This window comes from Cydia strobilella, chromosome 5 (assembly GCF_947568885.1).
Source record: "Cydia strobilella chromosome 5, ilCydStro3.1, whole genome shotgun sequence".
Lineage (NCBI taxonomy): Eukaryota > Metazoa > Arthropoda > Insecta > Lepidoptera > Tortricidae > Cydia > Cydia strobilella.
Window position 1 is genome coordinate 3,407,524 of NC_086045.1, and position 26,942 is coordinate 3,434,465.

The 26,942-nt window shown below is 38.8% G+C and overlaps 1 protein-coding gene across 2 annotated transcripts in view; it reads left to right on the forward strand.

Annotated features, from left to right (window-relative positions):
• LOC134741319 (uncharacterized) overlaps positions 1 to 26,942 on the forward strand; it is an 86,363-nt gene that overhangs the window by 35,621 nt on the left and 23,800 nt on the right. For both annotated transcript variants that reach the window (XM_063674068.1, XM_063674069.1), the window contains exon 3: positions 10,737 to 10,824. In XM_063674068.1, coding sequence (XP_063530138.1) covers positions 10,737 to 10,824 — 88 coding nt within the window. The remainder of the gene's footprint in view (positions 1 to 10,736; positions 10,825 to 26,942) is intronic.

Genomic DNA, 26,942 nt, shown 5'->3' on the forward strand with positions numbered 1-26,942 from the left:
CGTTGCCAGGGAGGTTTTGGGATTATACTGATTTACTATGGGACCAACCACGAACTCGCGAAAAAAAAACCCTGCCATAGAAAATGGATCAGCCAAAATGTATGACCCAACCAAATTTTTTTTCGCGATTTCGGGGTTGGTCCCATAGTAAAAGTTGCTCAGTATAATCCCAAAACCACCCTGGCAACGGGAATGCACTTATTTATATCCACCGTGTATATTAAAACTGTAAAAGACTAACGCCTGCGCGATGTAACTGGACGCAAGCGCCATCTAGTGTGTATTTAGGTAGATTTACTGTATATGAGTGGCGTTACAAATTTTAGTAGGTCAAAAAGAAAGTTTAGCTAAAACCAGACTGTGTGTCTACTTGGCACACATTTTTTAACTTTATTATACCTTTATTTAGTGATTTCGCTGTTATTGTTATTTTAAAAAGGATTTTTTAACGTGTCGCACAAAATAAATCTATGGAAACGGATTAAATCGCGTATAATCAAATTAAACTTCGTACGTCGGGATGTATATTAAATTCATTATTCGCGATTTATTCTGTTTCCATAGTTTTATATATGAATAACTATCGCGGTAACCAAAGACAATATTATTAAGCATGAGCCAGAATTCGTACAATCAGATATCACAACACAACTAAGTAGGTACTATTGTCGTTGATATATAATCATATCCCACGAATTAGGAACATAAATTTTCTCTCCGTGCCCTGTAGTCGATAAGGGCGTACATAGACGTATTAAATTAGTTAAGGTAGGCAAGTCAAGCGACGGTTATCGCTAAATTATCGTATCTGGAAGGCCATTTATTATCTACATTCCTTGTGTTAGGTATTTAACGCTGCATCTCACGTAAGCGAACAACACGCGAACGCGAAGCGAAGCGGCGCTGCGCGGCGGGCCCACGGCGTTCGCGTTCGTAACGAGATCGCCCACGTAGGACACTTCTATAGGTATCAAAGGATTGATTCACCCCGCGCCGCATCGCTTCGCTTCGCGTTCGCGTGTTGTTTGCCTACGTAGTACGCTGCGTAAGACGCTGCGTGGAATAACATCGTCTCCCGACCTGAGCGAATTGAAGCGCACCTAGTTCAAAGGAATTTGAAGATTCTATTTTGTACTTACACTACCTATAGGTGTAAATGTATAAATTAATATATGTGTCGTTTTCAAGCAAAAGGTACCACATTGTCGCTTGCCAATAAGAACGCTCTAACAGGTTATTCATATAAAGATGCAAGCACGTCCTCATTGTAAGCGACAATGTGGTAGCTTTTGCTTGAAAACGACACATATTGTTAAAGTAAATGCTAAATGAGTACACTAAATTGTACCTAATAACGGACAAAGTTTACAAAATAGAAAATCAATTTAAAAAACCTTAAAAATTAAGTGTTTTTATTTATATTATTTGTGTCATTTTCAAGTAAAACGTACCACACTGTCGCTTGCTATAAGGACGCTTTGACAGGTTATTCGAATAAACATACAAGCAAATATCATGCTCAAGGTAAGCGACAAAGTGGTACCTTTTGCTTGAAAACGTCACATTTTAACCCTATAATGCTTATTGCTACTAACTCACTTTAAGTTCAAGTTCAAATATACTTTTTTCATGTAGGCCTAGCACTTATGAATGGTGAATAATATGTACATACTAGCTTTTGCCCGCGACTTCGTCTGCGTGGAATTAGTAATTTGGGTACCTTAATTCTTAAACAAATCTCCTTTTTAAACCATCCTTTTTTCACCCCCAAATTGGTCCACACTATACATTTCCACCCCATTTTTTATACCCTTAAGGGATGATTTCGGGGATAAAAGTTATTCTATATCCTTTCCCACAGCTCAAACTATCCCCATACCAAGTTTCATCTAAATCGGTTCAGCGGTTATCGATTCCCCATACAAATTTCCACCCCCCATTTTCACCCCCTTGAGGGATAAGTTCTGGGATAGAAAGTATCCTATGTCCTTCCCCGGGACTCAAACTATCTGTATACCAAATTTCAACTAAGTCGGTTCAGCGGTTTAAGCGTGAAGAGGTAACACACAGACAGACAGACAGACTTTCGCATTTATAATATTAGTATGGATAGTATGGATATATTATCTTAAGCTAATTATCAGAGCAATTTATTAATTTAACTTATATAACATCATGTTAATATTATTCTATAATAATATTGAATTATTATATCAAATTTAATACTAAGAATTTCACAAAAGATCGTCAACCATAAAAAATTGTATAAAAATTTATTTTCGTTTTATTTTCGTACAGAAAATCCTTTTTGAAAGAAAATTAATATACAACACACCTTTTGACCTAAATGGCCTAATTGACCGTATTCCCTTTTCGAGTATACTTATACATTTTCATCTACCACGGTTTAAAAAGTTTCTTTTCATAACATCAACTAATACATAACAAATAAAAACGCTACTTAAGCGCTCATTAAGCGCGTTCCGCTCGTAAATATAATACCTAATAAAAAACCTCTCCCGCAAAACTTGACAATGATCACGGCGTGCCAATTTTACGAGCCCTGACACCTATTAAATGGACACAAAACGGGCGGACCCACTTAAGAGCCCATCAACGAACTCACTAGCGCCACTGCTAAATAATTGTGATTATTTTTTAACGATATATATTAAAAAATGGGGCCTCTACGTACTGTATTTTGTATTTAAGTACCGTTTGATTGAATATATCAAACTAGTTTTTATGGCGCGTACCTCTTTCAACGTATTTCCCTTGCAGTACAGAGAGGTAACGCCGCCAGTGTCATGGGGTCCATGCCGCAGTCCGACTTGTTAGAAGGGGTATTTTCTTTGTAATTGCGTTCGTTTTTTGTAGGTAAGTATATTTTATAGCTTGTGTGTTTTATTTTATTTCTAGGTTTAACTTTACCTGTTAATATTGTCTTCGGTTACCGCGATAGTTACTCATGAAATAAAACTATGAAAACGGATTATATCGCGTATATTGAATTTATAATACATCCCGACGTTTCTAACTCTTTACAGCGTTCGAAACGTCGGGATGAATTATAAATTCAATATACGCGATATAATCCGTTTTCATAGTTTTATTTTACCTGTTAAATTAACATCTATTACTCATTCTCCGAATAAATTTATTCATCTATCGTTTTTATGTTGCTATATTCGTCGATACGCATAGATTGACATCCATACTAATATTATAAATGCGAAAGTCTGTCTGTCTGTCTGTCTGTCTGTCTGTCTGTCCGTCTGTCTGTGCGTTCCCTCTTCACGCTTAAACCGCTCAATCGATTTAGATGAAATCCATACTAATATTATAAACGCGAAAGTCTGTCTGTCTGTGTGTTCCCTCTTCACGCTTAAACCGCTGAATCGATTCGAAATTTGGCATAGAGATAGGTTGAGTCCCTGAGAAGGACATAAGATAGTTTTTATCCCGAAAATCATCCCTTAAGAAAGTAAAAAGCGGGGTGGAATTGAGATAATTGATGAAGTGTCTGCTAATTTGTTTGCATAATATGCTCAAATTGAATAATTGCTATAAGATTTTCTCCAGGCGCTATTCTTACTCTAGCTGGGGTTACTAAGTCCACGCAGACGATGTCGCGGGCAAAAGCTAGTAGAATATATATCGTTAAATTTAAATAAACACAATTATTTAGCAGTGGCGCTAGTGAGCTCGTTGATGGGCTCTTAAAATAAAAGGGGACCACCGCTTCACTATACAAACATATTCCCCATTTTTCTTCATGGATATTGACATCATTACGGCAAATATTTTTACACAATTTGCACTTTAACCATAGCTATGCCCCTTCGTTAGACTTCTTTACATTTTTTTTGACAAACCGAAGTTGCCGCTTTCAGGCTTCGTCGAGCAGAAAATAGTACACTCGCCTACGGCTCGTGGCAAGATATCTCGGTACTCGTGAAGAATGACATTTCCGCACGTGTATCGAACGACGTATTTTAATACAGTTGCAAAAAAATGAAAGCAACAACTTATGGATGGTATAGAAAGGATCGCAATCTCTTATGGCAGAATTGTTGTAAAAGTGACCGCGTTAAGCTTTAAATAATAGTTCCTAATCTCTCCGGTGGCGCTAGTTAGGCTCTGGGACATGAGTATAACATGAACCATATAAGGCAACAAATAACCCGACCAAATTACGTAGGTTGTTTTTGGTAGTATTTCGGTGTATGGTGGCGCCGCCTAATTACTGTTTTTTGATGGACACTTTTCATACATAGAGATTTGGCTCCTTTATACAGTCTCCATGCAACAACTAAGGAACGGAATTCGAAACTTTTATATTATTAATTCTGTGACATCATTGACATTGACATTATGAAGAAGTGTTTTTCTAGCTTTTATTCGACTAGAATAGATTTTGTTATTATTAATGAGCCCATTTCAATGAAAGATTATTTTTTTCAAATGCATGTTCTATAAGACAGAAACAATTATAAATATTAAAACATTGTACTATTATTACCTAAATATCGTTATTTATGATTATTTGTGTAACGTATATTTATAAATACAATATCGAATGTTGCCTTTAGAAACTTAAAACATTCTTGCAGTAAGAAAATACGCCTCTTCTTTGCAGGCGTTCCGTTCCATTCAGACGACTTATTAAGAACGGTTTTTCAACTGTGGCTGGGAAAATCTTTTAGAATGGTTCTCCGCAAATGGTCTGTCGCTCAATAATGACAAGTGTTACTACATGATTTAAACGTGCATTCAACTCAATGGACTGTTCTCTAAATCTCCCTTTTGCTAAATCGGATTTAATTCGTTTTCTTGGTATCGAACTGGACATGGGTCCAGTTGGTAAGTATGGACTTAAGGTGGCATGACCACATAAACTATGTTGTGAAACGATTAGGAAGTGCATGTTATTCACTAAAATCGATGGCTAAACTTAGCGATAAGCAAACCCTGAAAACTATTTATTATTCATATGTCGAGAGTATAATCAGGTATGGCATTGAAGTGTGGGGCAATAGTCCAAGTGTAAATAAAATTCTACTGATACAAAACGCATAGGCATCTGTTTATAAACAACAATATACTTACAGTAACTGCATTGTATATATAGGTATACCAAATCTATTTATTTGTTTATAAAAATTTAAGCTCATACGAATCCAAAAAAGAATGTGAGAGATACCCGCTTCGCCGCAATTTAGATCTTATGCTACCTGAATCACACTTTGCATACTATAAGAAAAGCATCAACCATATCGCAATTAAAATTTATAATAGTCTTGACATAAAAATTAAGGATTCCAGTAATGTTAAGGAGTTCAGTGCAAATCTTAAGACATACTTAATAAGTAGACCATTTTATAACCTAGACGAATATTTTGGTAAGATATTTGATTAACAAAGACTGACAATTACACTCATTTTATTTTAATTTTTATTGTTTTAGACTATTATTATTACTATTTGTAGAATTTCATGACGAATTAATCTGTATAATTATTCATTATTATTGTAATCGAAATGACCTCATCAATTTTAATTTATTGGGTATCTATATTTTTGACATGTATAAAATTAATTACTTATATTTATTCAAATTGGTTTGATACTGTGTATCCACTACTGCATGGATTCGTCCTTATTAGCAATAAAGATATTGAGTATTGAGTATAACAGATGTCAAAAGGGCTATTACAAGGGAAAGCAACACGACGCTACCAATTTACTGACAGTTTTGTTTCGAGCCCATGCAAGCAGCAGTGCTATAGGAGAGGACAATATGATTTGGAGAACGTTTTTGAAAAGTACATTTTTTTAACAATAAGAGTCCCATGCAATTTTATTATACGATCAAAATAAACCAGATTAAACATTACTATTACGGTCCCCATTACTGGGTCATTTTATCTTCATGTGTAAAATTTATTAGAATAAACAAAATTGTTGTGTGGAACTAGACGAACTAATATGCATCGGGGCTCGTATACCTATTATGGCATTTGGAGCTGCCCGATATTCTTGTTAGCAAAATCTCTACTTATGCAAATATATGCATGAATATAACATCTAACATATGTATTTAACATCTTGTAACTTACCTATGTTGAACAAATAAATCTTTGAATCTTTGAATCTTTGAATATTAACACGTAGACATTACTATTCAATTAAATGGTAATTGCGTTATTTCGTAGCCATATTGAAATTCGTATTTAAATAATGACACTAAAATGGAATTACGATTGTACGTCACGTATCTGATGATATTATGATATTGATTGATAATTATGATCATAGCTCGCGCTGATTGGTGCGCGCAAAATGCACTGAGAGTCGTTTCGTTAGACATCTAACTTCAACTTAAGAGGCACACGAACCCACCGCCGAAAAGCCGCTCGCATACAATCGAAGTTACGCTCTCATCTTAAAACGACATCCTTAAATTGCATGAACATTGCATTTATATAGGTACATAAGTTACATAACTTGGCATATACATTTACATTTATGTACATAAGTTACATAACGTATGACTGGTAATAGTTTTAGTTGTAAATAGAGCGAGTGGAATTTTTGTATGTAGAGTCGCAGATATATCGGAGCGGCCAAGGTGGTCACAAATATCTGAACACGCCTCTATTGTCAATGTGCTAAGTACTTGTTCAGATATTTGTGAACACCTCAGCCGCTCCGATATATCTGACGGCGACTGTCTCGTAAAGCCCGGTTCACATTTGTCTGTGTCGTGACGCATATCGGTTTCATACATTTAAAATGGTTGCGTTCACATTTGTCTGATGCAGGCTGTGTCAGACAAATGTGAATGCAACCATTTTCTAATTGGAAGTACCCTATTTCCAATTAGAGGTAAAATAAATCCGCAGTGAAAATAACGAATGTTAATTGAATAAAATAAATTAACCTTGCACACCAGACAAGGAGAATAGCGAGAAGGAACGCTAAAATGATAAAGGAACAATTAAGCCTATAAATTATAACAATTAAGGAGGTAACGAGCAGGATAAAACGATAACACAATTGAAATTCTGTATGCCAAACCGCGTACTTAGACCGAAAAATACGGCCAAATGAAATTTATGGAGGATGCGTATTTAGAATTTTAAAATATGAATATATTCAGATTTAGATTCCTATATATAATAAATAAATAAGTAATATAATATAATTAATTAATATAATGATATACTTACTTACTACTTCGCTGGCTCAGCGACCCGAAGTGGATCTTGGCCTCCGATACTTGGTTTCGCCATTTGTTCCTATCCTGTGCAATCCGACGCCATTCAGCCGCCTGGATGTCACATAGGTCCTTCCGGACCTCATCGATCCACCGGTACCTAGGCCTTACGACCGGACGTCTCCCAGTTAGTCGCCCCAGATAAGCTCTTTTGGCCGCACGATCCTCTCCCATCCTCTCCACGTGGCCGAGCCAGCGAAGCCGAGCAGCCTTGCTCTCGTCTATGATGTTGGGCTCGCCCACCAGTTCTTCCACCTCCAAGTTCTTCCTCACTCTCCAATAGCTATCCTTCCAATCCCAATATAATGATATATATTAAATCAAATTTAGTTGTCTCTCCCAATAAGGGTCGTCATGTAGGTCATGCCGATTCATCATCATCATCATCATGTCAGCCGATAGACGTCCACTGCTGGACATAGGCCTCCCCCAAGGCTCGCCTCTCCGACCGATCCTGTGCCGCTCGCATCCACCGAATTCCCGCGACCTTCACCAGGTCGATTAGTGACCAAAATATTAGAACATACGGATTTTCAAAATTTCTCCGAAAACCCAAACAATTTTTACTATAAAGTGATAAAAACCGGCCAAGTGCGAGTCGGACTCGCGCACCGAGGGTTCCGTACTTTTTAGTATTCGTTGTTATAGCGGCAACAGAAATACATAATCTGTGAAAATTTCAACTGTCTAGCTATCACGGTTGATGAGATACAGACAGACGGACAGACGGACAGCGGAGTCTTAGTAATAGGGTCCCGTTTTTACCCTTTGGGTACGGAACCCTAAAAAGTAAAGATCAAATAGGTAAGCTGCATTGCGCACAATAGAATTTTATATATGCAAGTCCCTATATCATGAATATGGAACCGAAACCGCAGCCAAATAACACTAGACCCTACTAATAGTGTTGTGTTCCTGCCGGTGAGTAAGGTTGCCAGAGCTCGAGGGAGAGGAGTGTTAGGGTCGGCAACGCGCATGTAACTCCTCTGGAGTTGCAGGCGTACATAGGCTACGGAGACTGCTTAACATCAGGCGGGCCGTATGCTTGTTTGCCACCGACGTAGTATAAAAAAAAAATGGGCTATGTGCGAAGTTGGTGGTGGGAGAAATACACGCGACGCCAACCACACGTCGTGGCTGAAAATATGGATTTTTGTGGGAAGTGCGTACAAATAAGCAAAATGTTCCTCACCCACTAGGGCGGCGCCACAGTCATACATGGCATGACACAAATTGCTAATATCATGTTCACAAAACCTTAATATTTTTTAAGCTTATTACTTGGCCCATTTTTTATAATGAGATATTTATCCGTCCAAATTTCATCATGAGGGTTTCCCGCCTAATTTAGATGCTATCTACAATTTGCGTTTTATTTGAGTGCTCTTTACGTCTCGACAATAAACTGAGAAGTATTTGGATTTTATTGCTTCTGCTACTTTCTGTGATTTGAATTGAGTTAGTGTATCCCGTTTTAACTATAGGTTTCTAAGAGATAACGACTACGAAAGAAATGAACCGCCCAATTCGAACAATGCTTAAAAGATGTGACAGCGATACGATACCGATCTGTCACGAAAACGTCACTTTTGACACTGACATATCGGTATCGCATCGCTGTCACATCTTTTAAGCGTTGTTCGAATTGGGCCGTGAATTCTACAAAGAGAATTGATTGTAATAGAGAGGTAGTCTAAGAAAAAAATATGCCCCTTAGTTTGATATCTAAACCAGATGGCGCTGTACTGCGGCATAGACATAGTATATACAAGTAGTTATAGACACGCCACCGAGCGACCGGGGGTAAGAGAAAGAATATTCATATAAAATTTGGGCAGCATAGGATTTTTTCTCTTTCACTCTTATAAATTTCGGTAGGTATTTCGCCATCGCCTCTGAATGAATGACGGATTGCACTTTCTAATTGTGGCAGTACGCGGCATCGAAATTCAATATCAATCAATCTTTGGGTATTATGTCAGTTCAGTTCAGTTCAGTTTTTGGTTCTTATGGCATCTGTCCATTGGGACAATTTTGCCAGCATCAAGGTTGTGGGAGCAGAATTTCAGTATCAGAACTTGATTCAGTCCGTGTAGAAGCTTGATCGGTTGAAGAATCTAAACTACTATTTATAGGAATAAAAATAGAAAAAATGGACGGCCAGAAAAACCAATAGAAACTATAGAAAGTAATGAGCCAACTGCCAGGATCAGGTTTTTTTTTTTTTTTTTTAAAGGAACATTACAGGAAAGTTGAAAGTCGTTAAATTTATCACGGAAATTGACAGTGACAGCACCCGCGTCAATGCTGTCCTCATTCAAATGTCACCGTGCTTTAGTATAAACATGTTATGCTTATAAAACGAAATATTTAACTAAACTTTAAACAAACATTTAAAATACAGTACGGCTACCATCAGTTTGGCACTGACATAAACGCTAAGCGTGAACGTATTACCATAGAGTAACTTATACTAGAGCGGTACTGTCATAGTAAATTTTGTAACCCCAGTAAATTCACTGCCATCTGTCGACACACTTTAAAACTAAAAATAAAGATTTATAAAAATACGATAGAATGTATTTAAATATAGATAAATGATTTTTTTTATTTGCATTAATTATTTTTATGATTTTGACCCATGTTCTTTCACTGATAAGCGTTAAAATTGTTAAATAACAAACGAAACCGTCAACGCCATCTATACGACTGTAGGCCAAAGCTAGTAGCGCCCTCTGAACGAGAATCAAATTTTCTTGATTTTCGAGGCACGTTTTTTCCTTAGACTGTATCCATCTATTACGGAGTTATATCTATCTTTGCTTTTATTAAATTTGTAACAAGAATTTACCATAAAATGTGTAACAATTTGTGAAAATTAAAATGCGTTTCTTTTTCTGGGACAAGCTTTACTTGGCAATTAATGTCTCATATTGACTCTTTACCTAAAATTGGTGTAACGAAAATACTTGTTATGAGTTCCTTTACGCCGTAAAGTGACTTCAATAAATATAATGCAGATACCTACTACAAAAGCCACAAAGGAAAACTTAACAAAATGTGGAAGAATAATCTTTCGCTCTGAACTTTGTAGCTTTTGCCTGGTCTAGTAAGTTTAAAGCTGCAATGATAGAACAGCTTTCGAGGGATTTTGTCTCGTTTAGAGGTATTGGGAACGGAAATAAAGACCCTTTTCTTACTAACTTTAAGCGGAAGTAAAGAAACATTTCATTTTAGGGTATTTTACCTGTGTTTAGTTTAATTTCGGTAGTTTGTTATAATTATATTATAATGTTGTTCATTTAATTAAATAAACCACAAATATATGTACTCTTTTTAAGTCTTGATCTCCTTTTATGTATTAAATGTGTCGTTTTTCGTCGGAAAAATGTGCTATGTCTTCCTCACGTTCTTTGAAAATGCAATTTTTAAATTAGAATCATTTTCTTTGTTTCAGAATATATCAATATTAGTAGTGCTGTTATATAGTTGGAGGATTGGAGTTAATGCCAAGCGGTATAAGGAGCTGGACGATGTTTATTATGGTGAGTTGCTAATTATTTAGATAAAAACTTAATTACTTAGGTACTTACTTGGCTGGCGCGATGACCCATAATCAGTCTTGGCCTCCAACACAAGAGCACACCACTTTGTTACGTCCAGAGCGGTATCACGCCAGCTTTTGCCGACGCCGAGCTCACGGACTTCTCCGTGACACGGAGATCTGCCTTCACTCTATCTGCCCAACGATATCTAGGATGACCAACAGGACGGCGTCCAGTTGGTCGACCCAATTACGACATGATAGTGTCTATCTATCTATCAAATATATATATCACATATATCGGTCGTAAAAATGAAACGGTAGATTAACGGCACATTAATTTCACAAAAATGAACTTTAATTATAATGCCAAAAAAAATTCTAAATCATAAAACTTATGGGTACCTAACTGAAGATTGTCCAGGAGTCATAATTTGCCCCACCCGGTAGGTGTTTTTCCTAAGTTTCTTCTCGTCTTCTTCTTCCTCGGTCCCTCATTGCTGAGGATCGCGACCATGTATGTTCCGTCTCCATAGTGTGCGGTCATAAGCCATATGGGTCACTGCATGTTGCCGCCAACCACCCTCTCCACACCATCACACCATCTCGTGGGTGCTTTTCCTCGCCCACGCTTGCCATCCATTTGACCCAAGATAATCTGCCTTTCTAGGTCATGCTTCTTAGATAAAACCGCAATAAATAGGTTAGGATAGGTTTTTCTAAGTTTACCTATCTAAAATTGCAATAAATATACTGAAACCTATCCATCAAAAAATAATTTTTGCCTGTAAATATTCTCACAGTCTTACTTATCTAAAAGTAAATCTTCGGCTTAAGAAAATTGTGGGCGTTTTGTCATCATATTCTCTACGCCCTCTACGGTATTCAGTCATTGTCAGATAAATGAGAAACATCGCAATTAAGGCATTAATGGGAAAGCTAAATTAATGCCAAGTAATGCCTTTGTATTAATAATTAAGATGTGCGTAGAGTATACATACTTATGTATTTAATAGTAAATAACCTCGCAACTCCCTACGTACTTGTATAAGTACACATTAAAATCGAGTTTTGAACACTCATAGAAGAAAGTTTCAACTTCAGAAGCTCAAAAATTGCCCTGGCTCTTACAAGGATAAAATATGACAGAATTTAATTTACGTTTTTATTTATTTGCATTAAACATGCAGATCAAATTCATAACAGATTCAGAACAAGAAATAAGAATCAGAATTGGACTCCTACATTTTCTATACTCTTAAAATTATGTCATAAGACCCGGCGAACCTAGAAAAACCATTTTTTTATTGTTAGTCGCGTGAAAACTACGTTTTACTGAAAGAAACATTAAAGTATTACCAAGTAGGACATTCATTATCAATTTTAAATTGTGTTTTTTTGACTATATAAAATTGTGTCATATAGATTAATAACAATGCATGTATGTATATATAGCTCTACGGGTGTAGCCGCCGTGCAGGTCTCGACGACAAATAAAAATACTTCGATTTGAAGTAAACGTGTAATCACATAGGTGCTGGTTACGAGGTACAGTTGACAAAAACGGTTAAAGGTGTAGAAGTGGTGGTTCTAGTATGGAGGCTGATGCGAAAGTGATTTAGCTAATTTTGAATGGTAAAATGTAGTCTAAATTTAGATGCCTCTAATTGGCCGCGATACAGGTTATGTGGAGCGCTCCTATTGGTGCATTTAAATAAGCCTCCGCATAGTAAGCGAGCCCGACGGCTGCGTTTAGATACTGCATTACAAATAAGAGGTTGCGTTCGCAACAACGGGTAATAGTTATAAAGTTAAAATTAAGTATTGAATATTTGTACGCCATATTAAGGTATAATAAGAAATGATCATGAAAACTTTGTATACCAACTGTTTTGTACCCTTATTTATGCAAATAAATATTCTGAATTGATTTTGAATTAAATAACGTCAACCGATATCTGTATTTTCGCGTTTTCCTCATGCCATTAAAACGTCCAGCCGAAGAGAGAAACGCGCACAAATGCCTTTGCCTTTCGCCAACGGTCGTTTTAGATTTAGCAAAAAGCTTTTGAAATAATGCAGACTTTCTCTAAAAGACTCCGTATTGTGAAGCGATATGGTCCACCGCACACTAGCGTCTTTGAGCGTCGATGTCCAGTCAGCGCTATGAAAACTGACGACGCTGCGTAGTTGCATCAACGTTGGGTCGAGCAGCAACCATAGATTTGGATAGATGGCGACGGTCGGGAGACGCTAGTGTGGGGTGACCCTTAGTGTAAGGCCTGAGTGGACGCTCGAGTTGGGCGTGCAGCGGGGCGGGGCGTGCAGCGTGCATGTTAAACAAATGCAAACGTATAGGAGCGGCCTTAGTGCACGCTTCTCACATCACTTGTCAGCCCGACGCCACGCTGCCCGCCCCGCCGAACGCTCCGCCTCAAGCGTCCACTCAGGCCTTACACTTAGAGTCACACGAACCCGCCATCAAAAAGCCGCTTACATACAATCGAAATTACGCTCTCATTTTAAAACGACATGCTTAAATTATATGAAACTTGTTATGTAAACATTTACTTAACAAACATATACAGATGATTGTTACGTACCTAAATGTCTGTCTATCATATATGTATGTTGACGTTGCTAAAAACCGTTATACAAAGAAAATAGAGCGGCTCCGGACTCCGGCTGCGAACTGCCCCGCGCCCCCCGCCACCGCCCCATCAGCGCGCGCGCAACGAGCGACGAGGCAGGCGGCGCGGGCCGTGCACGGTGTACAACCGCCGCGGACACTCGAGCCTGAGGAAGGACTCCCGACGAGTCCGAAACATGTCGCCAAAAGCGACTAAAAATACTAGTGTGTAGCCGTAGTGATCTAAATATTTTAAAATAGAGCGAGTAGAAATTTTGTGTCTAAAACTTCCACTCGCTTTAATTTTTTATATTACAATTTCTAGCAACGAAAACTACGTAGTACCAGACCAGACATAGATATTTGTTACTTGAATATTCGTGTGGTCTAACTCAAGTTCATTTTAGATTTCATCAACTCAATAGTCCTTACACCCTGGTGGCGGGTGCTGCCTCTGAGTGCGTCCCATGACACGGACAGTGGCAACATCCGTTCGGTTTATCACTTACACCTCATTAAAGTGTCAAAACGACATCTAAGTGTAGGCTTCGGCTCCGCACACACCTCCCAAATATTCGGAACCAATGGTGTTCCGAATATTTCCGTGATAATTAATGACAAACACTAAAAAAAATTATAACTCGTGCTTCATCTGTAAAAACCTCAAATCTGAAAAAAAAACGCAAGTCGTCAAATTAGACGCAACTGAACTAAACTGTAGCACTTGCTGTTTTCTCTTTCTACCAATATATAACTTCGTCTGCGTGGATTGATGATGATTGATAAAAACTACCCTTGTCCTTTCGCGGGCCTCAAACTATCGGCATGCCCAATTTTAAAATATTTAGATCAGTACGGTTTTTACACACTATTATTTTTAGTCACTTTTGGCGACATGTTTCGGATTCTTTGGGAATCCTTCCTCAGGCACGATTGTCCGCGGCGGTTGTGCGTCGTGCACTGCCCGCGCCGCCCCTAGCCGCCGCCTATTATGCCCAATTTTGTCTAAATCGGTTCAGCGGTTTAAGCGTGAAGAGGTAACAGACAGAGTTTCTTTCGCATTTATAATGTTAAGTAGGGATTTTATCTATCAATCATGTTATCTGCAATAAACGATTGAACTACTTGACACACACATCCCTAATTGAGCTATCTTGTACATCACTAGAGCACAGGCCGCAGAGCAATCAGTTCTAGAGATGCGCAAAACGCTTCACTGAGTTGAAAAAATTGGTTCATATCTTTCGCTCGCGGTGATATATATCACTCATTTTTTTAATACTACGTCGGTGGCAAAATAGCATACGGCCCGCCTGATGTTAAGCAATCTCCTTAGCCTATGTACGCCTGCAACTCCAGAGGAGTTACATGCGCGTTGCCGACCCTAACACTCCTCTCCCTCGTTAAGCTCTGGCAACCTTACTCACCGGCAGGAACACAACACTATGAGTAGAGTCTAGTGTTATTTGGCTGCGGTTTTCTGTAAGGTGGGGGTACTTCCCCAGTTGGGCTCTGCTCTAGATCTGGAATGACATCCGCTGTCCTGTGCCTGTGTCATTTCGCTCAGTGGATCTGTAGACGCTATTTACTTGTTCACGAGTGAGTAGGGAGAGAGATATCAATCAATCAGATACATACAGCCATAACGACCAAGATGGCGAATCAGCCGGCGCCATGTTTTCCCGACACTTTCCAAATTTTTCCGAACCTATCCGCATCATCTCACTTGCTCGTCATGCTCGGCCGACTCATTCGAATGATAAGTGGGAGAGAGCAAGCAAGGAACACTGAGATAAATGAGTTACTGAGCGAGTTAAAGAATTAGTGAGTTGAAAAGTGAGTTTAATCAAAAGATATAGTTCATTTAAATCACTTACTCGTGAACGACACATGTCATCAGTTCTGCGCAGTGCGCAGGCACTCGGCAAGTACGCACGTCTGTACTGAATTTAATTGTATTATAATATAATCTCTAGGATCTGTTAGGTAAATAGTCTGTGGTGAATACACAAGCGGCCAGCGGCGGCGGGATTGTAGGCCGCAATTTGTGTATTTTCCTCGCACAATTTCCAGGTCGGGTTGATCGATGACCGAAGGAACTCAATTGGTTTCGCTTTTTAATATTTCAGTCTCAGGTATACAGGCTGGATTAGGAGACGGGATTTTCTTGTAATTTTTAGGGTTTCATACCCAAAGGGTAAAAACGGGACCCTATTACTAAGACTCCGCTGTATGTCTGTCTGTCCGTCTGTCTGTCACGAGGCTGTATCTCATGAACCGTGATAGCTTGACAGTTGAAATTTTCACAGATGATGTATTTCTCTTGCCGCTATAACAACAAATACTAAAAAGTACGGAACTCTCGGTGGGCGAGTCCGACTCGCTGTAGAACCTATTTAATTTTATTTTTTTGTAAAAGCAATAATATTATCTCCGACCACAAGTATAATTTTACTTACTTGGAGATTCCAACCGTAATTTGCTGTACACAATATTGTAACCAATAAACGCTTTTTTTTTTCATTAAGCCACGATAATTATGTGGTCCGGATGTGGAGGGCAAGAAAATAAATACTTCTTGTACTCTAAAATTAATTATACGTAACAATACTAACGTGGAAAGCAAGGGGAGAGGCCTTCGCCCAGCAGTGGGACACCATAATGGGCTAGTAAAAAAAAAAAAAAAAACAATACTAACGTATTAAATACAAATCGCAATTAAGTCGCGCCCGGAATAAATTAATGATCTCATGAAAGTGTAAACCAAAAGTTATAGCCGAAACGTCGTTTCAACCATGTATGACAACATTTTGCTATTTGTTAAAATAACAGTTAAATAAATTAAAATTATGCTCTTTATTTATTTTATCTTCATTGCATAAAATAACATCATTAAGGCCGTTCCATCGGTTTGCCGCTGTCACTGTCACATTTCGTAAGAAAGAACGGGAAAGATCATACGCGCCAAGTGTCAATTTTGATCGAATTTTGTCGATTTTTATTTATTTTAAAAACGTTACCTTATAATATCGAAATTCGAAAGATATGAAATTACTATTTAAGTTAAGATTGTTTTTTCTTCTTTTTTGTTTATAGTATCACATAATAAATAACCGAGTAAAGTGGCATTAAAAGTCCGAGTTAGAGGTTACTTTGGGAATTAATTGTATCGAGCGAAGTGTCATAATTCGTGTATCGGAAGCTATGTTGTTAAAGATAATATAGTCAAGAACTACATATATTTTTTCCACGTCTACGAATATCAACGCCTCTTAGAAAAACATAATCATATAAGGAGATTTTTCGCCTTCTGGCTCAGGGAACCGCCTTAACAAATCCGATCTTAATGCCATAAGGCATTCTCTACCAGTCAACCATGTAAAGTAGATTAGTTGTAGGCGTTGCAAATCTTTAGCGCGAATTGTAAATTATTTAACAGTAGTGCTGGATTCTATGAAAGCTTTAAAAAACTTCCGAAATGTTCCTTAAAATCCACACGAACCCAGGAGCTGCCAAACAATTTGCTGAAATGCCATACAATTTTAAAACAACTTGCTGAAATGCCATACAATTTTAAAACAACTTGCTGAAATGGCATGAAGCTTGGCACGGACATTGAAGTAAAATATGTAGGTAGGTATATTTTATCTACTTATGTCTAGTATTAGTTTTCGTTGCTAGGAATTGTAATACAAATAAAATAAAGCGATTAAACGGTTTACATACAAAATTGCTGCACTTCTATGGGAGTGGTTTTTTAGCGGAGGGTTCGTGATCTTAATTCCTTATCACGCTTTTATCACGCGTATTTAAGCGTATTATGATAGTTTATATTTTTGAATATTTCTCAATGTGTTCAAGTTAATTAATACTTTTTGATGTTTACGCCATCTCCTATGTATTCACAATAATTTTAAAGTCCTAATTTTGCATGTGAACCCATTAATCTTATATGCTAATAGTCATTACCGCGAACAGATGGCGTTCCGGGGCCATGAGATACTTTTTACATGTTTTTAACATCTTGTAATTACCATGGTGCAATAAAGAAATAAAGAATAAAGAATAAAAATCATCAATTGTGCCATTTTCATCCAAAAGGGTACTTATTGTCGGTTGTCAATAAGGCGCTATTTCCAAATAGCTTCAATTTGTAATCAACCTTATCGACAAGCGACAATGTGGTACCTTTTGATTGAAAACGTCACCATTATAGTTGTTTACTTCAATAAAGAGTCTTGCATTACCTATCTGCATGAACGCTGCATTTTTAATTCTCCCACACCTCTCATCGACCGGTACGAAATGAAATAAACTTTACCTCATATTACCTTAATAATATATTTTTAATCAAGTCTCCATAATCATCCTGTATTGTAAAACATCGTTAAATACTAATCCATGTTCGCAGCACCCTAAACCTTTTACAAGGTTTATGCGAAAGTAATTCTGCTACGTTGTTTACGTTTTACGGTTGCTGGGTTAAACCTTCTAAGTCCCGATGTCGACCTTTAAAAAACCCAAAATCTAATCTAATTTTGAACTAATGGAATAAACGAAGGTTCCAAATTGAAAACTGCAAAAAAAAATTACTACGTATAAAACCGGCACCGGCACAGAGAACCAGTATTTTTTTGCGTCATGAGCTGATGTTGTATTGAAAACAAACCAGCGTGAATCTCTTGACCTAAACGCGTAAGCGCCATGAATTACTTCGGTGCTTATGACGTTTTGGTCGCTTCCTTTGGTACATGTTGCGATTACGACAATTTCATTGTTTGGTATGGTAAAACTATGAAAACGAATTATATCGCATATATTGAATTTATAATAGAGAACGTTTCGAACCCTTTACGGCGTTCGTGGTCAACGGGTGACACCAGGGACCGGACAACCCTTTCCGCGATAAAACCCTTAAACACGGCTAACACATTGAAAGACTTTCCCTTTTGAACTGCAAGCCCATTCATACCCTTACCTTTGACTAACCCTTACCGAAAAGCTAACCAAAAATAAGGCTAGCTCTTAATAAGGGTTACCCTTATCTTTAAGCGCTTTTTATAAAGGTTTTCCTTTACGTGAAAGAGACAGGATTAGTATATATCTACGGTAGTGTATGAAAAGGAAAGAAAATACATGCCTAGTCAAAGAACGCCGCCGTCGTCGCCGCCGACGATCGCTCGGATTCGAAGTAATGTGTGCTTTATGAACAAGGTAGACGACTTAAATTAGCACGCTTATATGCTAAAATGGAAGCCCTTTATAAGGCTAACCCTTATAAGCAATATGCAAGGTGTTGGTGAGCGGATGATAAGGGTTTTGTAAGGGTATTTGGGCTACCGATTACTCAAATGTGGTAGCTTTATATAAGGGTTTTTAAAACCAAAACAAAGGGTGACACCGTGACACAATACCGGGTGACGGGTATTTTTAAACGAATTATATCGCATATATTGAATTTATAATAGAGAACGTTTCGAACCCTTTACGGCGTTCGTGGTCAACGGGTGACACCAGGGACCGGACAACCCTTTCCGCGATAAAACCCTTTCAATGGGCGACACTTAAACACGGCTAACACATTGAAAGACTTTCCCTTTTGAACTGCAAGCCCATTCATACCCTTACCTTTGACTAACCCTTACCGAAAAGCTAACCAAAAATAAGGCTAGCTCTTAATAAGGGTTACCCTTATCTTTAAGCGCTTTTTATAAAGGTTTTCCTTTACGTGAAAGAGACAGGATTAGTATATATCTACGGTAGTGTATGAAAAGGAAAGAAAATACATGCCTAGTCAAAGAACGCCGCCGTCGTCGCCGCCGACGATCGCTCGGATTCGAAGTAATGTGTGCTTTATTTCAAGGTAGACGACTTAAATTAGCACGCTTATATGCTAAAATGGAAGCCCTTTATAAGGCTAACCCTTATAAGCAATATGCAAGGTGTTGGTGAGCGGATGATAAGGGTTTTGTAAGGGTATTTGGGCTACCGATTACTCAAATGTGGTAGCTTTATATAAGGGTTTTTAAAACCAAAACAAAGGGTGACACCGTGACACAATACCGGGTGACGGGTATTTTTAATATACGCGATATAATCCGTTTTCATAGTTTTATTTCATCGCGGTAACCGAAGACAATATTCTCTATAGTTATTACTCAATGCTCTTAAAGCGGGTTCAAACCCACCAATGAGTTTTTTGAACTAATGTAGAAAGACCTTAGCGAACTCGGCGCCGTCGACTGGACAGAAACGGCTTTGGACAGAGTAGCATGGCGGTCTTTGGTGTCGGAGGCCAAGATCCACTTCGGGTTGTCGCGCCACAGCAGTAAGTAAGTAAGTAATGTACGAAACATCGTTCGATGTTTTTGACCAGTCGTATATCGGTGAAGTTTGCATATAAAACATTTAATGGCTCCTCTACACGATGGCCCAGCGCTGGGCCAGCGAGACGGCCATGCGATGGTCGAGAGCACGCACTATGGAATGGGCCACAAGTAGATGCGTACGCGCCATCGTTGTCCCACTACCTTTGATATGCAGATGAAAAACCGACACCGTGGCCATACCATCGCCCTAAGCCATCGCCATCCCGCCGCGCCATAAGCCATCCGACACCACTAGCCTTTCTACACGCTGGCCCATCGTAGTGGGCTAGTATGATGGCCCAATTGTAGAGGAGCCATAAGAGACAAAGGTCAACCACGCTCGATTTTGTATTCGTTTATTATAGAGTATCTAAAGAAAGGGCCTGTTCCCATATCTATTGCACGCGCATAATTATATTGCTGTCCCACTCCCACAAGGTGCGAAACAGCAATATATGTAATAACGCGCGTGCGATAGAGATAGGAACAAGCGGGTCCATGTACAAAATTGCACGTGGTAAACGAGGGTTCTTTAGGTAGGTTTTAGAGCTGTATGCAAGCTAGAAACTTATTTTGAACGTGCTTAAACGTTAGGTTTTCTATTTTATCTTCGTCACCATTATTATAATTAATTATACGACCCTAAGTTAACAAAATTAATTATACTGGCTTTATTTTCTGTTTAATTAGTTATTCATAAATTTTGCGAGTTAAATATAATTTTATATGTTGGTAATACTGAGTAACTTTTACTAACATTTAACATTTTGTCCGAAGACGTGAATTTTTCAATTTCTCCTTAAAAAAAATCGTATAGCTCCCGGACGTTATTGTTAAAAAAACTTCTTCATTATGCAGAATTTAATCCTCAGGATTTTTTTGTGTTTAGTAAATAGTTTCAACGTTTGCCTTTCCTTACAAGGGTATCAATTTCGAAACATAGAAAACGAGCTGCAGAATTAATCTCACAATTTTAAGCTTAAAAGTCTCCTAACCTTACTTTACCAACCTTACATTTTCTAATATTTTTTATCCATTTCATGCAAAAATTTATCCAAGCATTACCGAATTTCCATTAAATGAGACTTGAAAATATTTATGGCCCTAAAACCACGAATAAATTTCCCTTTACAGGGACATATATTTTCTCAGCCGATACAATACAACGCTTAAAGGAAACCAATTTTGCCCGTATATGAGGGTGACTACACGTTCGGAATTGTTGGGACGTCCCAATTTTTAGCTGCCGAATTTGACTTCGTCCCGATATTTGGGGTATTTGATTTAGGACAGAACATAACATTCAGGCCAATTCAAACGTGCACCTGACATCAAAACGATATCTGAATGACGTCAATTAATAGTTATCAATCTCTCGGACTTGTCCGTACATGTATTAGCGCGAGCGAGACGCACGCGCGAATAATAACGAACTAACTGACATCGGCCTGATTGTCCCAAATTCTGATCAATTTGCACCACTAATAAATTAAGCTCATTCCAGATAACTTTAGACCATTTTTTGGCCCCTCGTGAAGAAAGTTCACTGCTCTAAAAGACCACAGAATCAGATTCTAACCCTTTACAGCAAACCAGTTGAATTTTGATACAACGCAACGTGAAAGAATACAAAAGCAGCAAATTATAAACGAAGGCAGTTACGCATCGTACTACGTAGGCGAACAACACGCGAACGCGAAGCGAAGCGATGCGGCGCGGGGTGAATCAATCCTTTCATACCTATAGGAGTGTCCTACGTGGGCGATCTCGTTGCGAACGCGAACGTCGTGGGCCCGCCGCGCCGCGCGATTGGCGATTTAATTATAGTACATTATGATACAAGTGTGCTAAGTTGGTCATTACGCACGAGGCGATATTGTGCGCGCGAGCTGTAAGCGAGCGCGCAATAAGAAAGCCGATGTGTGTAATGACCAATGCACACGCGTTTCATACGACGTTTTTCAACACACTTGCGAGAAAAAAAAGAAACTTTCACATTAATCAAATTTTAATAGTTAAAACAGTTAGTATTGTGTGTTTCATCTGTCATACTCGTACTGCCGGCCGGCCCCTTGCTCGCCCCGGCCGCGGGCAGCGCGACGGGCGGGCCGGCCGGGCCGCGCACCGCGCAGCCGGTCGGGCGCGCCCGTGCCCGCCAGTCCGACCAATTAAAGAAGGCTCCCTTTCCATGCATATTATTAGCAATCAGTTAGCTTCTTAACTCAGTCGGATAATATAATAAAAAAGCACGAGTGGAATAATACACTGAAAGAGCACGCGTGTTTAATATCTAGGATTATGAGCCAAAAATCGATGGAAGAAAAACGTCGTTTTGAGCAAGTGTGTTGAAATTTTTTTAATGTCACCTTTAAGTTGTAAAGCAAAGATATTATTTCAAGTAAATGCAATATAATTACTAAGTCCTGCATTTTCAGTCTGAGTCCTTTAGAATGCGGCTGTCCCGTAAAATAGAGAATCTGTGGTAACCCTACCTGAGGTGTAAAGAATGAGCAGGTATAAAGAAGAGAATGGGCGATTAGTAATAATGGATGTTTAAAACTCGCACATTGCGCTGTTTATCTCGTTATTGGGTTCATTTTGCTTTATTTTCCAACTGTCATAAATGGGACCAATCTGTAGATAAGTATAGGTATATACCTTCAAATAAAACAATAATTCTCCGAATCAGTTGAGAAATGAGCTTAGGAAATGAGTTCTGAGGTAACAAACATTAAAACCTTCTCGAGAAATCCTATTTTAGGAATATTGAAGATAGTCAAAAATAACAAATCCTACTTTGGTACAAATTAACAGGTATAACTCGATGTTTCATAACTCTATCTTGAATTACGTGGCTGTCCAAGACTATTAACGTTACGTTGCTTATTCTATGTACTCTAGAAAAACTGATTGCCATACCAGGCCAAGAAACCTAGTGCAGGAAATCAGCAAGTCCTTACTTATTCAAAATCTGCGGAAGCTGTTTTAAATTTCATGTCGCGATTCCGTCGTAAAATACGCTTACCTTACATCAATATGTGCATAGGAAACTTTACTTTAAGTTTAGATCTAAGGCCATAACACACTAAACAAACACCTACATAATATGGGTAAAACTGACAGCCCCATGTGCAGAGCGTGCATGGAAGAAGAAGAAACAACAAAACATATTCTCCTAGACTGTAAACAGGTAGAAGTGTATAGGAGCAAATACCTAGGTAATCCATGCACACTAAAGGAGGCAACTAGCAACCTGAAGACTTTGCTAGGCTTCGTGGAGGAGCTGGGGTGGTTAGAGTAGCGCTACCTCGTTTCACGCAAAATAGGCACATTGGATGTCGATTTGCGGAAAATGCCCAGCATAACTAACTAAGGCCCGGGTCACATTTAAGTATTCTAGTAGCTCTCCAGTCCAGTGATCGAAACCAGCACTAGAATGCTACTAGAATAATGCGAACCGGCACTGGCTCAGAGTATGGCCAAACGTAACAAAATCATCGTGTATCAGCACATTATAATAATCCATACTAATATTTTAAATCTGAAAGTCCGTCTTTCTGTGTTACCTCTTCACGCTTAAACCGCTGAACCGATTTAGTTGAAATTTGTCATAGAGATAGTTTGAGTCCCGGGGAAGGACATAGGATAGTTTTTGAAAAGGGGGATGGAATTGAGATTTAAAGAATCGCCTGTTGATGTCAAGCAAATCTTAAATTTAATTGTTGCTATTATATTTATCCAGGCGCGAAACTTACTCTAGCTGCTGTTACTGATTCCACGCAGACGAAGTCGCGGGAAATAGCTAGTATAGAATATTGAAACATGTTTCAATCTTCCTTATTCAATTCTCTCTAGCCCTATTTTCGTCTTTCTGCTAGAAAAGTTTCGTTAAACATCATGTTTCAGCCGTGACGCCTCATACATCACGGGATTATGTAAATGAGAGTGATGTATCGGCTAGAATTTAGGGGCGAGAAATTAATTTGCGGCGAGCGAGGAAAGTAACAAGTTCTTTATGTATATTTGCATCTTTTTACAAAATTGTGACAATCCCGCCGCCGAAAAGCTGCTCCTATTTATTTATTTATATAGCAATTTGTTCTGAACATGTTTGCTTTTGTGATAGTAAATTAGTTTTGAAGGTTTATATATATATATATATTTTTTTTTTTTTTTTTTTTTTTTTTTTTTTTTTTTTTTTTTTTTTTTTTTATAAATACGTTTACACGACTTTACAGTAAACCAATACGTCATGAAACTAACACATAACAACATAGAATCATTACATTAAGTATTACATTACATTTCACACACGGATAACAAACATTACGTTACAATCGAGGGCCTAGCGTCCATCACCTCACAGAACCTCAAGCATTCGTTTCTCACAGCCACCCATCGCCATGCAATCAAATCGCATTCCGGTGCTGACGCCAAGAGCGCATTAAGTAGAGAGAGAGCGCGCGGCAGTGGCGAGTTTCTTCGCGACACAGTTCGCGCAGCCGGCACAGCTAAAAGAACGCGTCTCCGCGGCCTGAGATTTATTCTGGAGACATCTGGAACAAACAGTCGCACGAGGCGGCTCACAAGTTCCGGACAATCTGACTCTCCGCGCAGTGTTCGACACGCAGTAGATAGCAAACTAAAGGTCCGTCTGACTTCTAATGAATTGTATCCAAGGGTTCCCAAGAGATACTTGGTTGGATACAGGAACGGGTAGTACCCATAAATCTTCTTGTACAAAAACCTTAGGAAAGCTTTTTGCACTTTCTCCAGCAGTAACGCGTAAGTTGATTCATACGGTAACCATGCGATCGACGAAGCCTCTAACTTGCTTCTCACCAAGGCGTTATAAACTAGCTTAATAGCCAGTGGATCGTTAAAGTTACGCAAGTTACGGATTACAAAGCCCAGTCTTCGATAGCAGTCGGTCGCAAGTGACACTATGTGCTCGTGGAATGTGAGACGAGTATCGAAGACCACGCCTATATGAAGTTTAGTGTGCCTGTCGGCAAAGGCCTCCTCCAACGCCTTCCTGTATTTCCTCTCTCTTGCCACCCTTGTTCAGTGGTCAATGTCGTTTTGAAATGAGCGCGTACACTTCGGTTGTGTGGCGACGGCTAGGTTGCCCACATGGAGGGAATTAGACACAGATGCGTCCATATATCTGACTAAATTAGTCAGATATATATCCCTTGATTCCATAAATAAGATACTCTCGATTTCATTCGTAAGGTATCTTGCTCTAGCTCTAGGGTACCCTAAGTACGCGCAAGATGCAAATTAATTGTGAATGTCAAATTGAAATCAATTTGTAAAGTGCGAATATCGCTCCTGCACAATTCAGTCTAGTTCGGAGTGGTTTTGACTTATAAATAATTTATTAGTTTGAACCACAACACGTTACAGTTGTCACCGTGGCAAGGCCTGTAGTGTTAAATATTAATTACCCAGTCTTGTGTAATGGAATTACTTAGAAAGTTAAGGCGCTGTTTGAATTGTGGCAGCTAGCAATGCTTGCAGTCGCGATCGAGTGAGTTTCAGATTACATATAAGCATTACGCAGCGTCTTACGTAAGAGAACAACTCGCGAACGCGGCGCGGCGCGGCGCGGGGGGCCCACGGCGTTCGCGTTCGCAACGAGATCGCCTACGTAGGACACTTCTATAGGTATCAAAGGATTGATTCACCCCGCGCCGTATCGCTTCGCTTCGCGTTTGCGTGTTGTCGCCTACGTAGTACGCTGCGTTACTGCAGCAGTATTGCAGTGCGACATCACTGCCGGTTACTTGAAGGCGATGCAACACTTTTGGGCCGTATCTAAACTAAACCTCTGTTTACAGCAGAAACATTGTATTGAAACCCTCACCGTCGCAATATTGTGTCTATAAACAACGAAACATACACACAGCAGCAAGAAACCAACAGTGTATCCGATACCCTGATTTCTTAGGAATAATCTCAAGTTCGCTAGACATATTGACCGGTATACATATGGACCGTGATTACCTTTTACCTAGCTCAAAATTAGCTAACTGTGATATGCCTATTACTACCCCATACTTTATACTGAACAAAAATTAAATTTGATGTCCGTAACAATTTAGATTCCAAATCATTTAAAGATTTTATATGAACGAAACGCTCACATTTCCTCTTAAAAGAAATAGTTAGGAAATAGTTTAATCGGCACCTGAGGATAGCAGTGACTAGGAATTCTCATTATCGGTCCGGGCCTCTGAGGGACAACCTGTATACCGAACAGAGCCTAACGCGATTTTGTGGAATTATAGAATTACTAAATGATGTATTATTAATTATTATTTAGTATGGGGCGGGTCGCTGGTAAATAATAGCGACCCACCCGGCTTCGCACGGATTACACAAAACATTAACAAATTATACACCTAAACCTTCCTCAACCATACCATAACATATTCCGTACCTGTACCATATTTCATGCAAAATAAAGTTATTTTCTTTCTTTCTTTCTTTCAAGAATCACTCTATTGATAGCTTAGATGAAAACCGCATGAATATCCGTTCAGTAGTTTTTGAGTTTATCGCGAACATACATACACACAGCAGACGCGGCGGGGGCCGCGGGGAGGGGGGTGGGACGAACGATATCAAAGTGCGCTAACCTACGTTTTAGTACATACAAGCGGCCCCTAGCGGCCGCAATGACGGCTCAAAAAAGTGGTCACGTTTTTAAATTTGTTGGCTGTCTCTTTCGGACTTATGGACTGTTCATACACGTGATGGCTTCCCTTTGCACGGTTCAATAATATAAATGTTAATTCTGTGGTTAAGGGTGGTTAAGGTTATACAGATGTAGTGAACAATCCTTTGCCATCGTATTATCTCGGAAACGTTCGTATTTGTCATGCTATTTCAGTCAACCACAGTACTTTTTGTACTGAGCCTGACTGAAATAGCATAACACGTTCATAAGTTTCCGTGTAAACACGATGGTAAGGATTATTCACTACATCTGTACCATCAGCATTAAAAGTGCATGGTGACTTTATCAATGAATTCATTCGTAGTTTCTCCATGCAATTTCGTAGCTCACTGTACATTTTGGGGTACTAAGTGAAACTTTCGTTAGTCTGTGGCAAA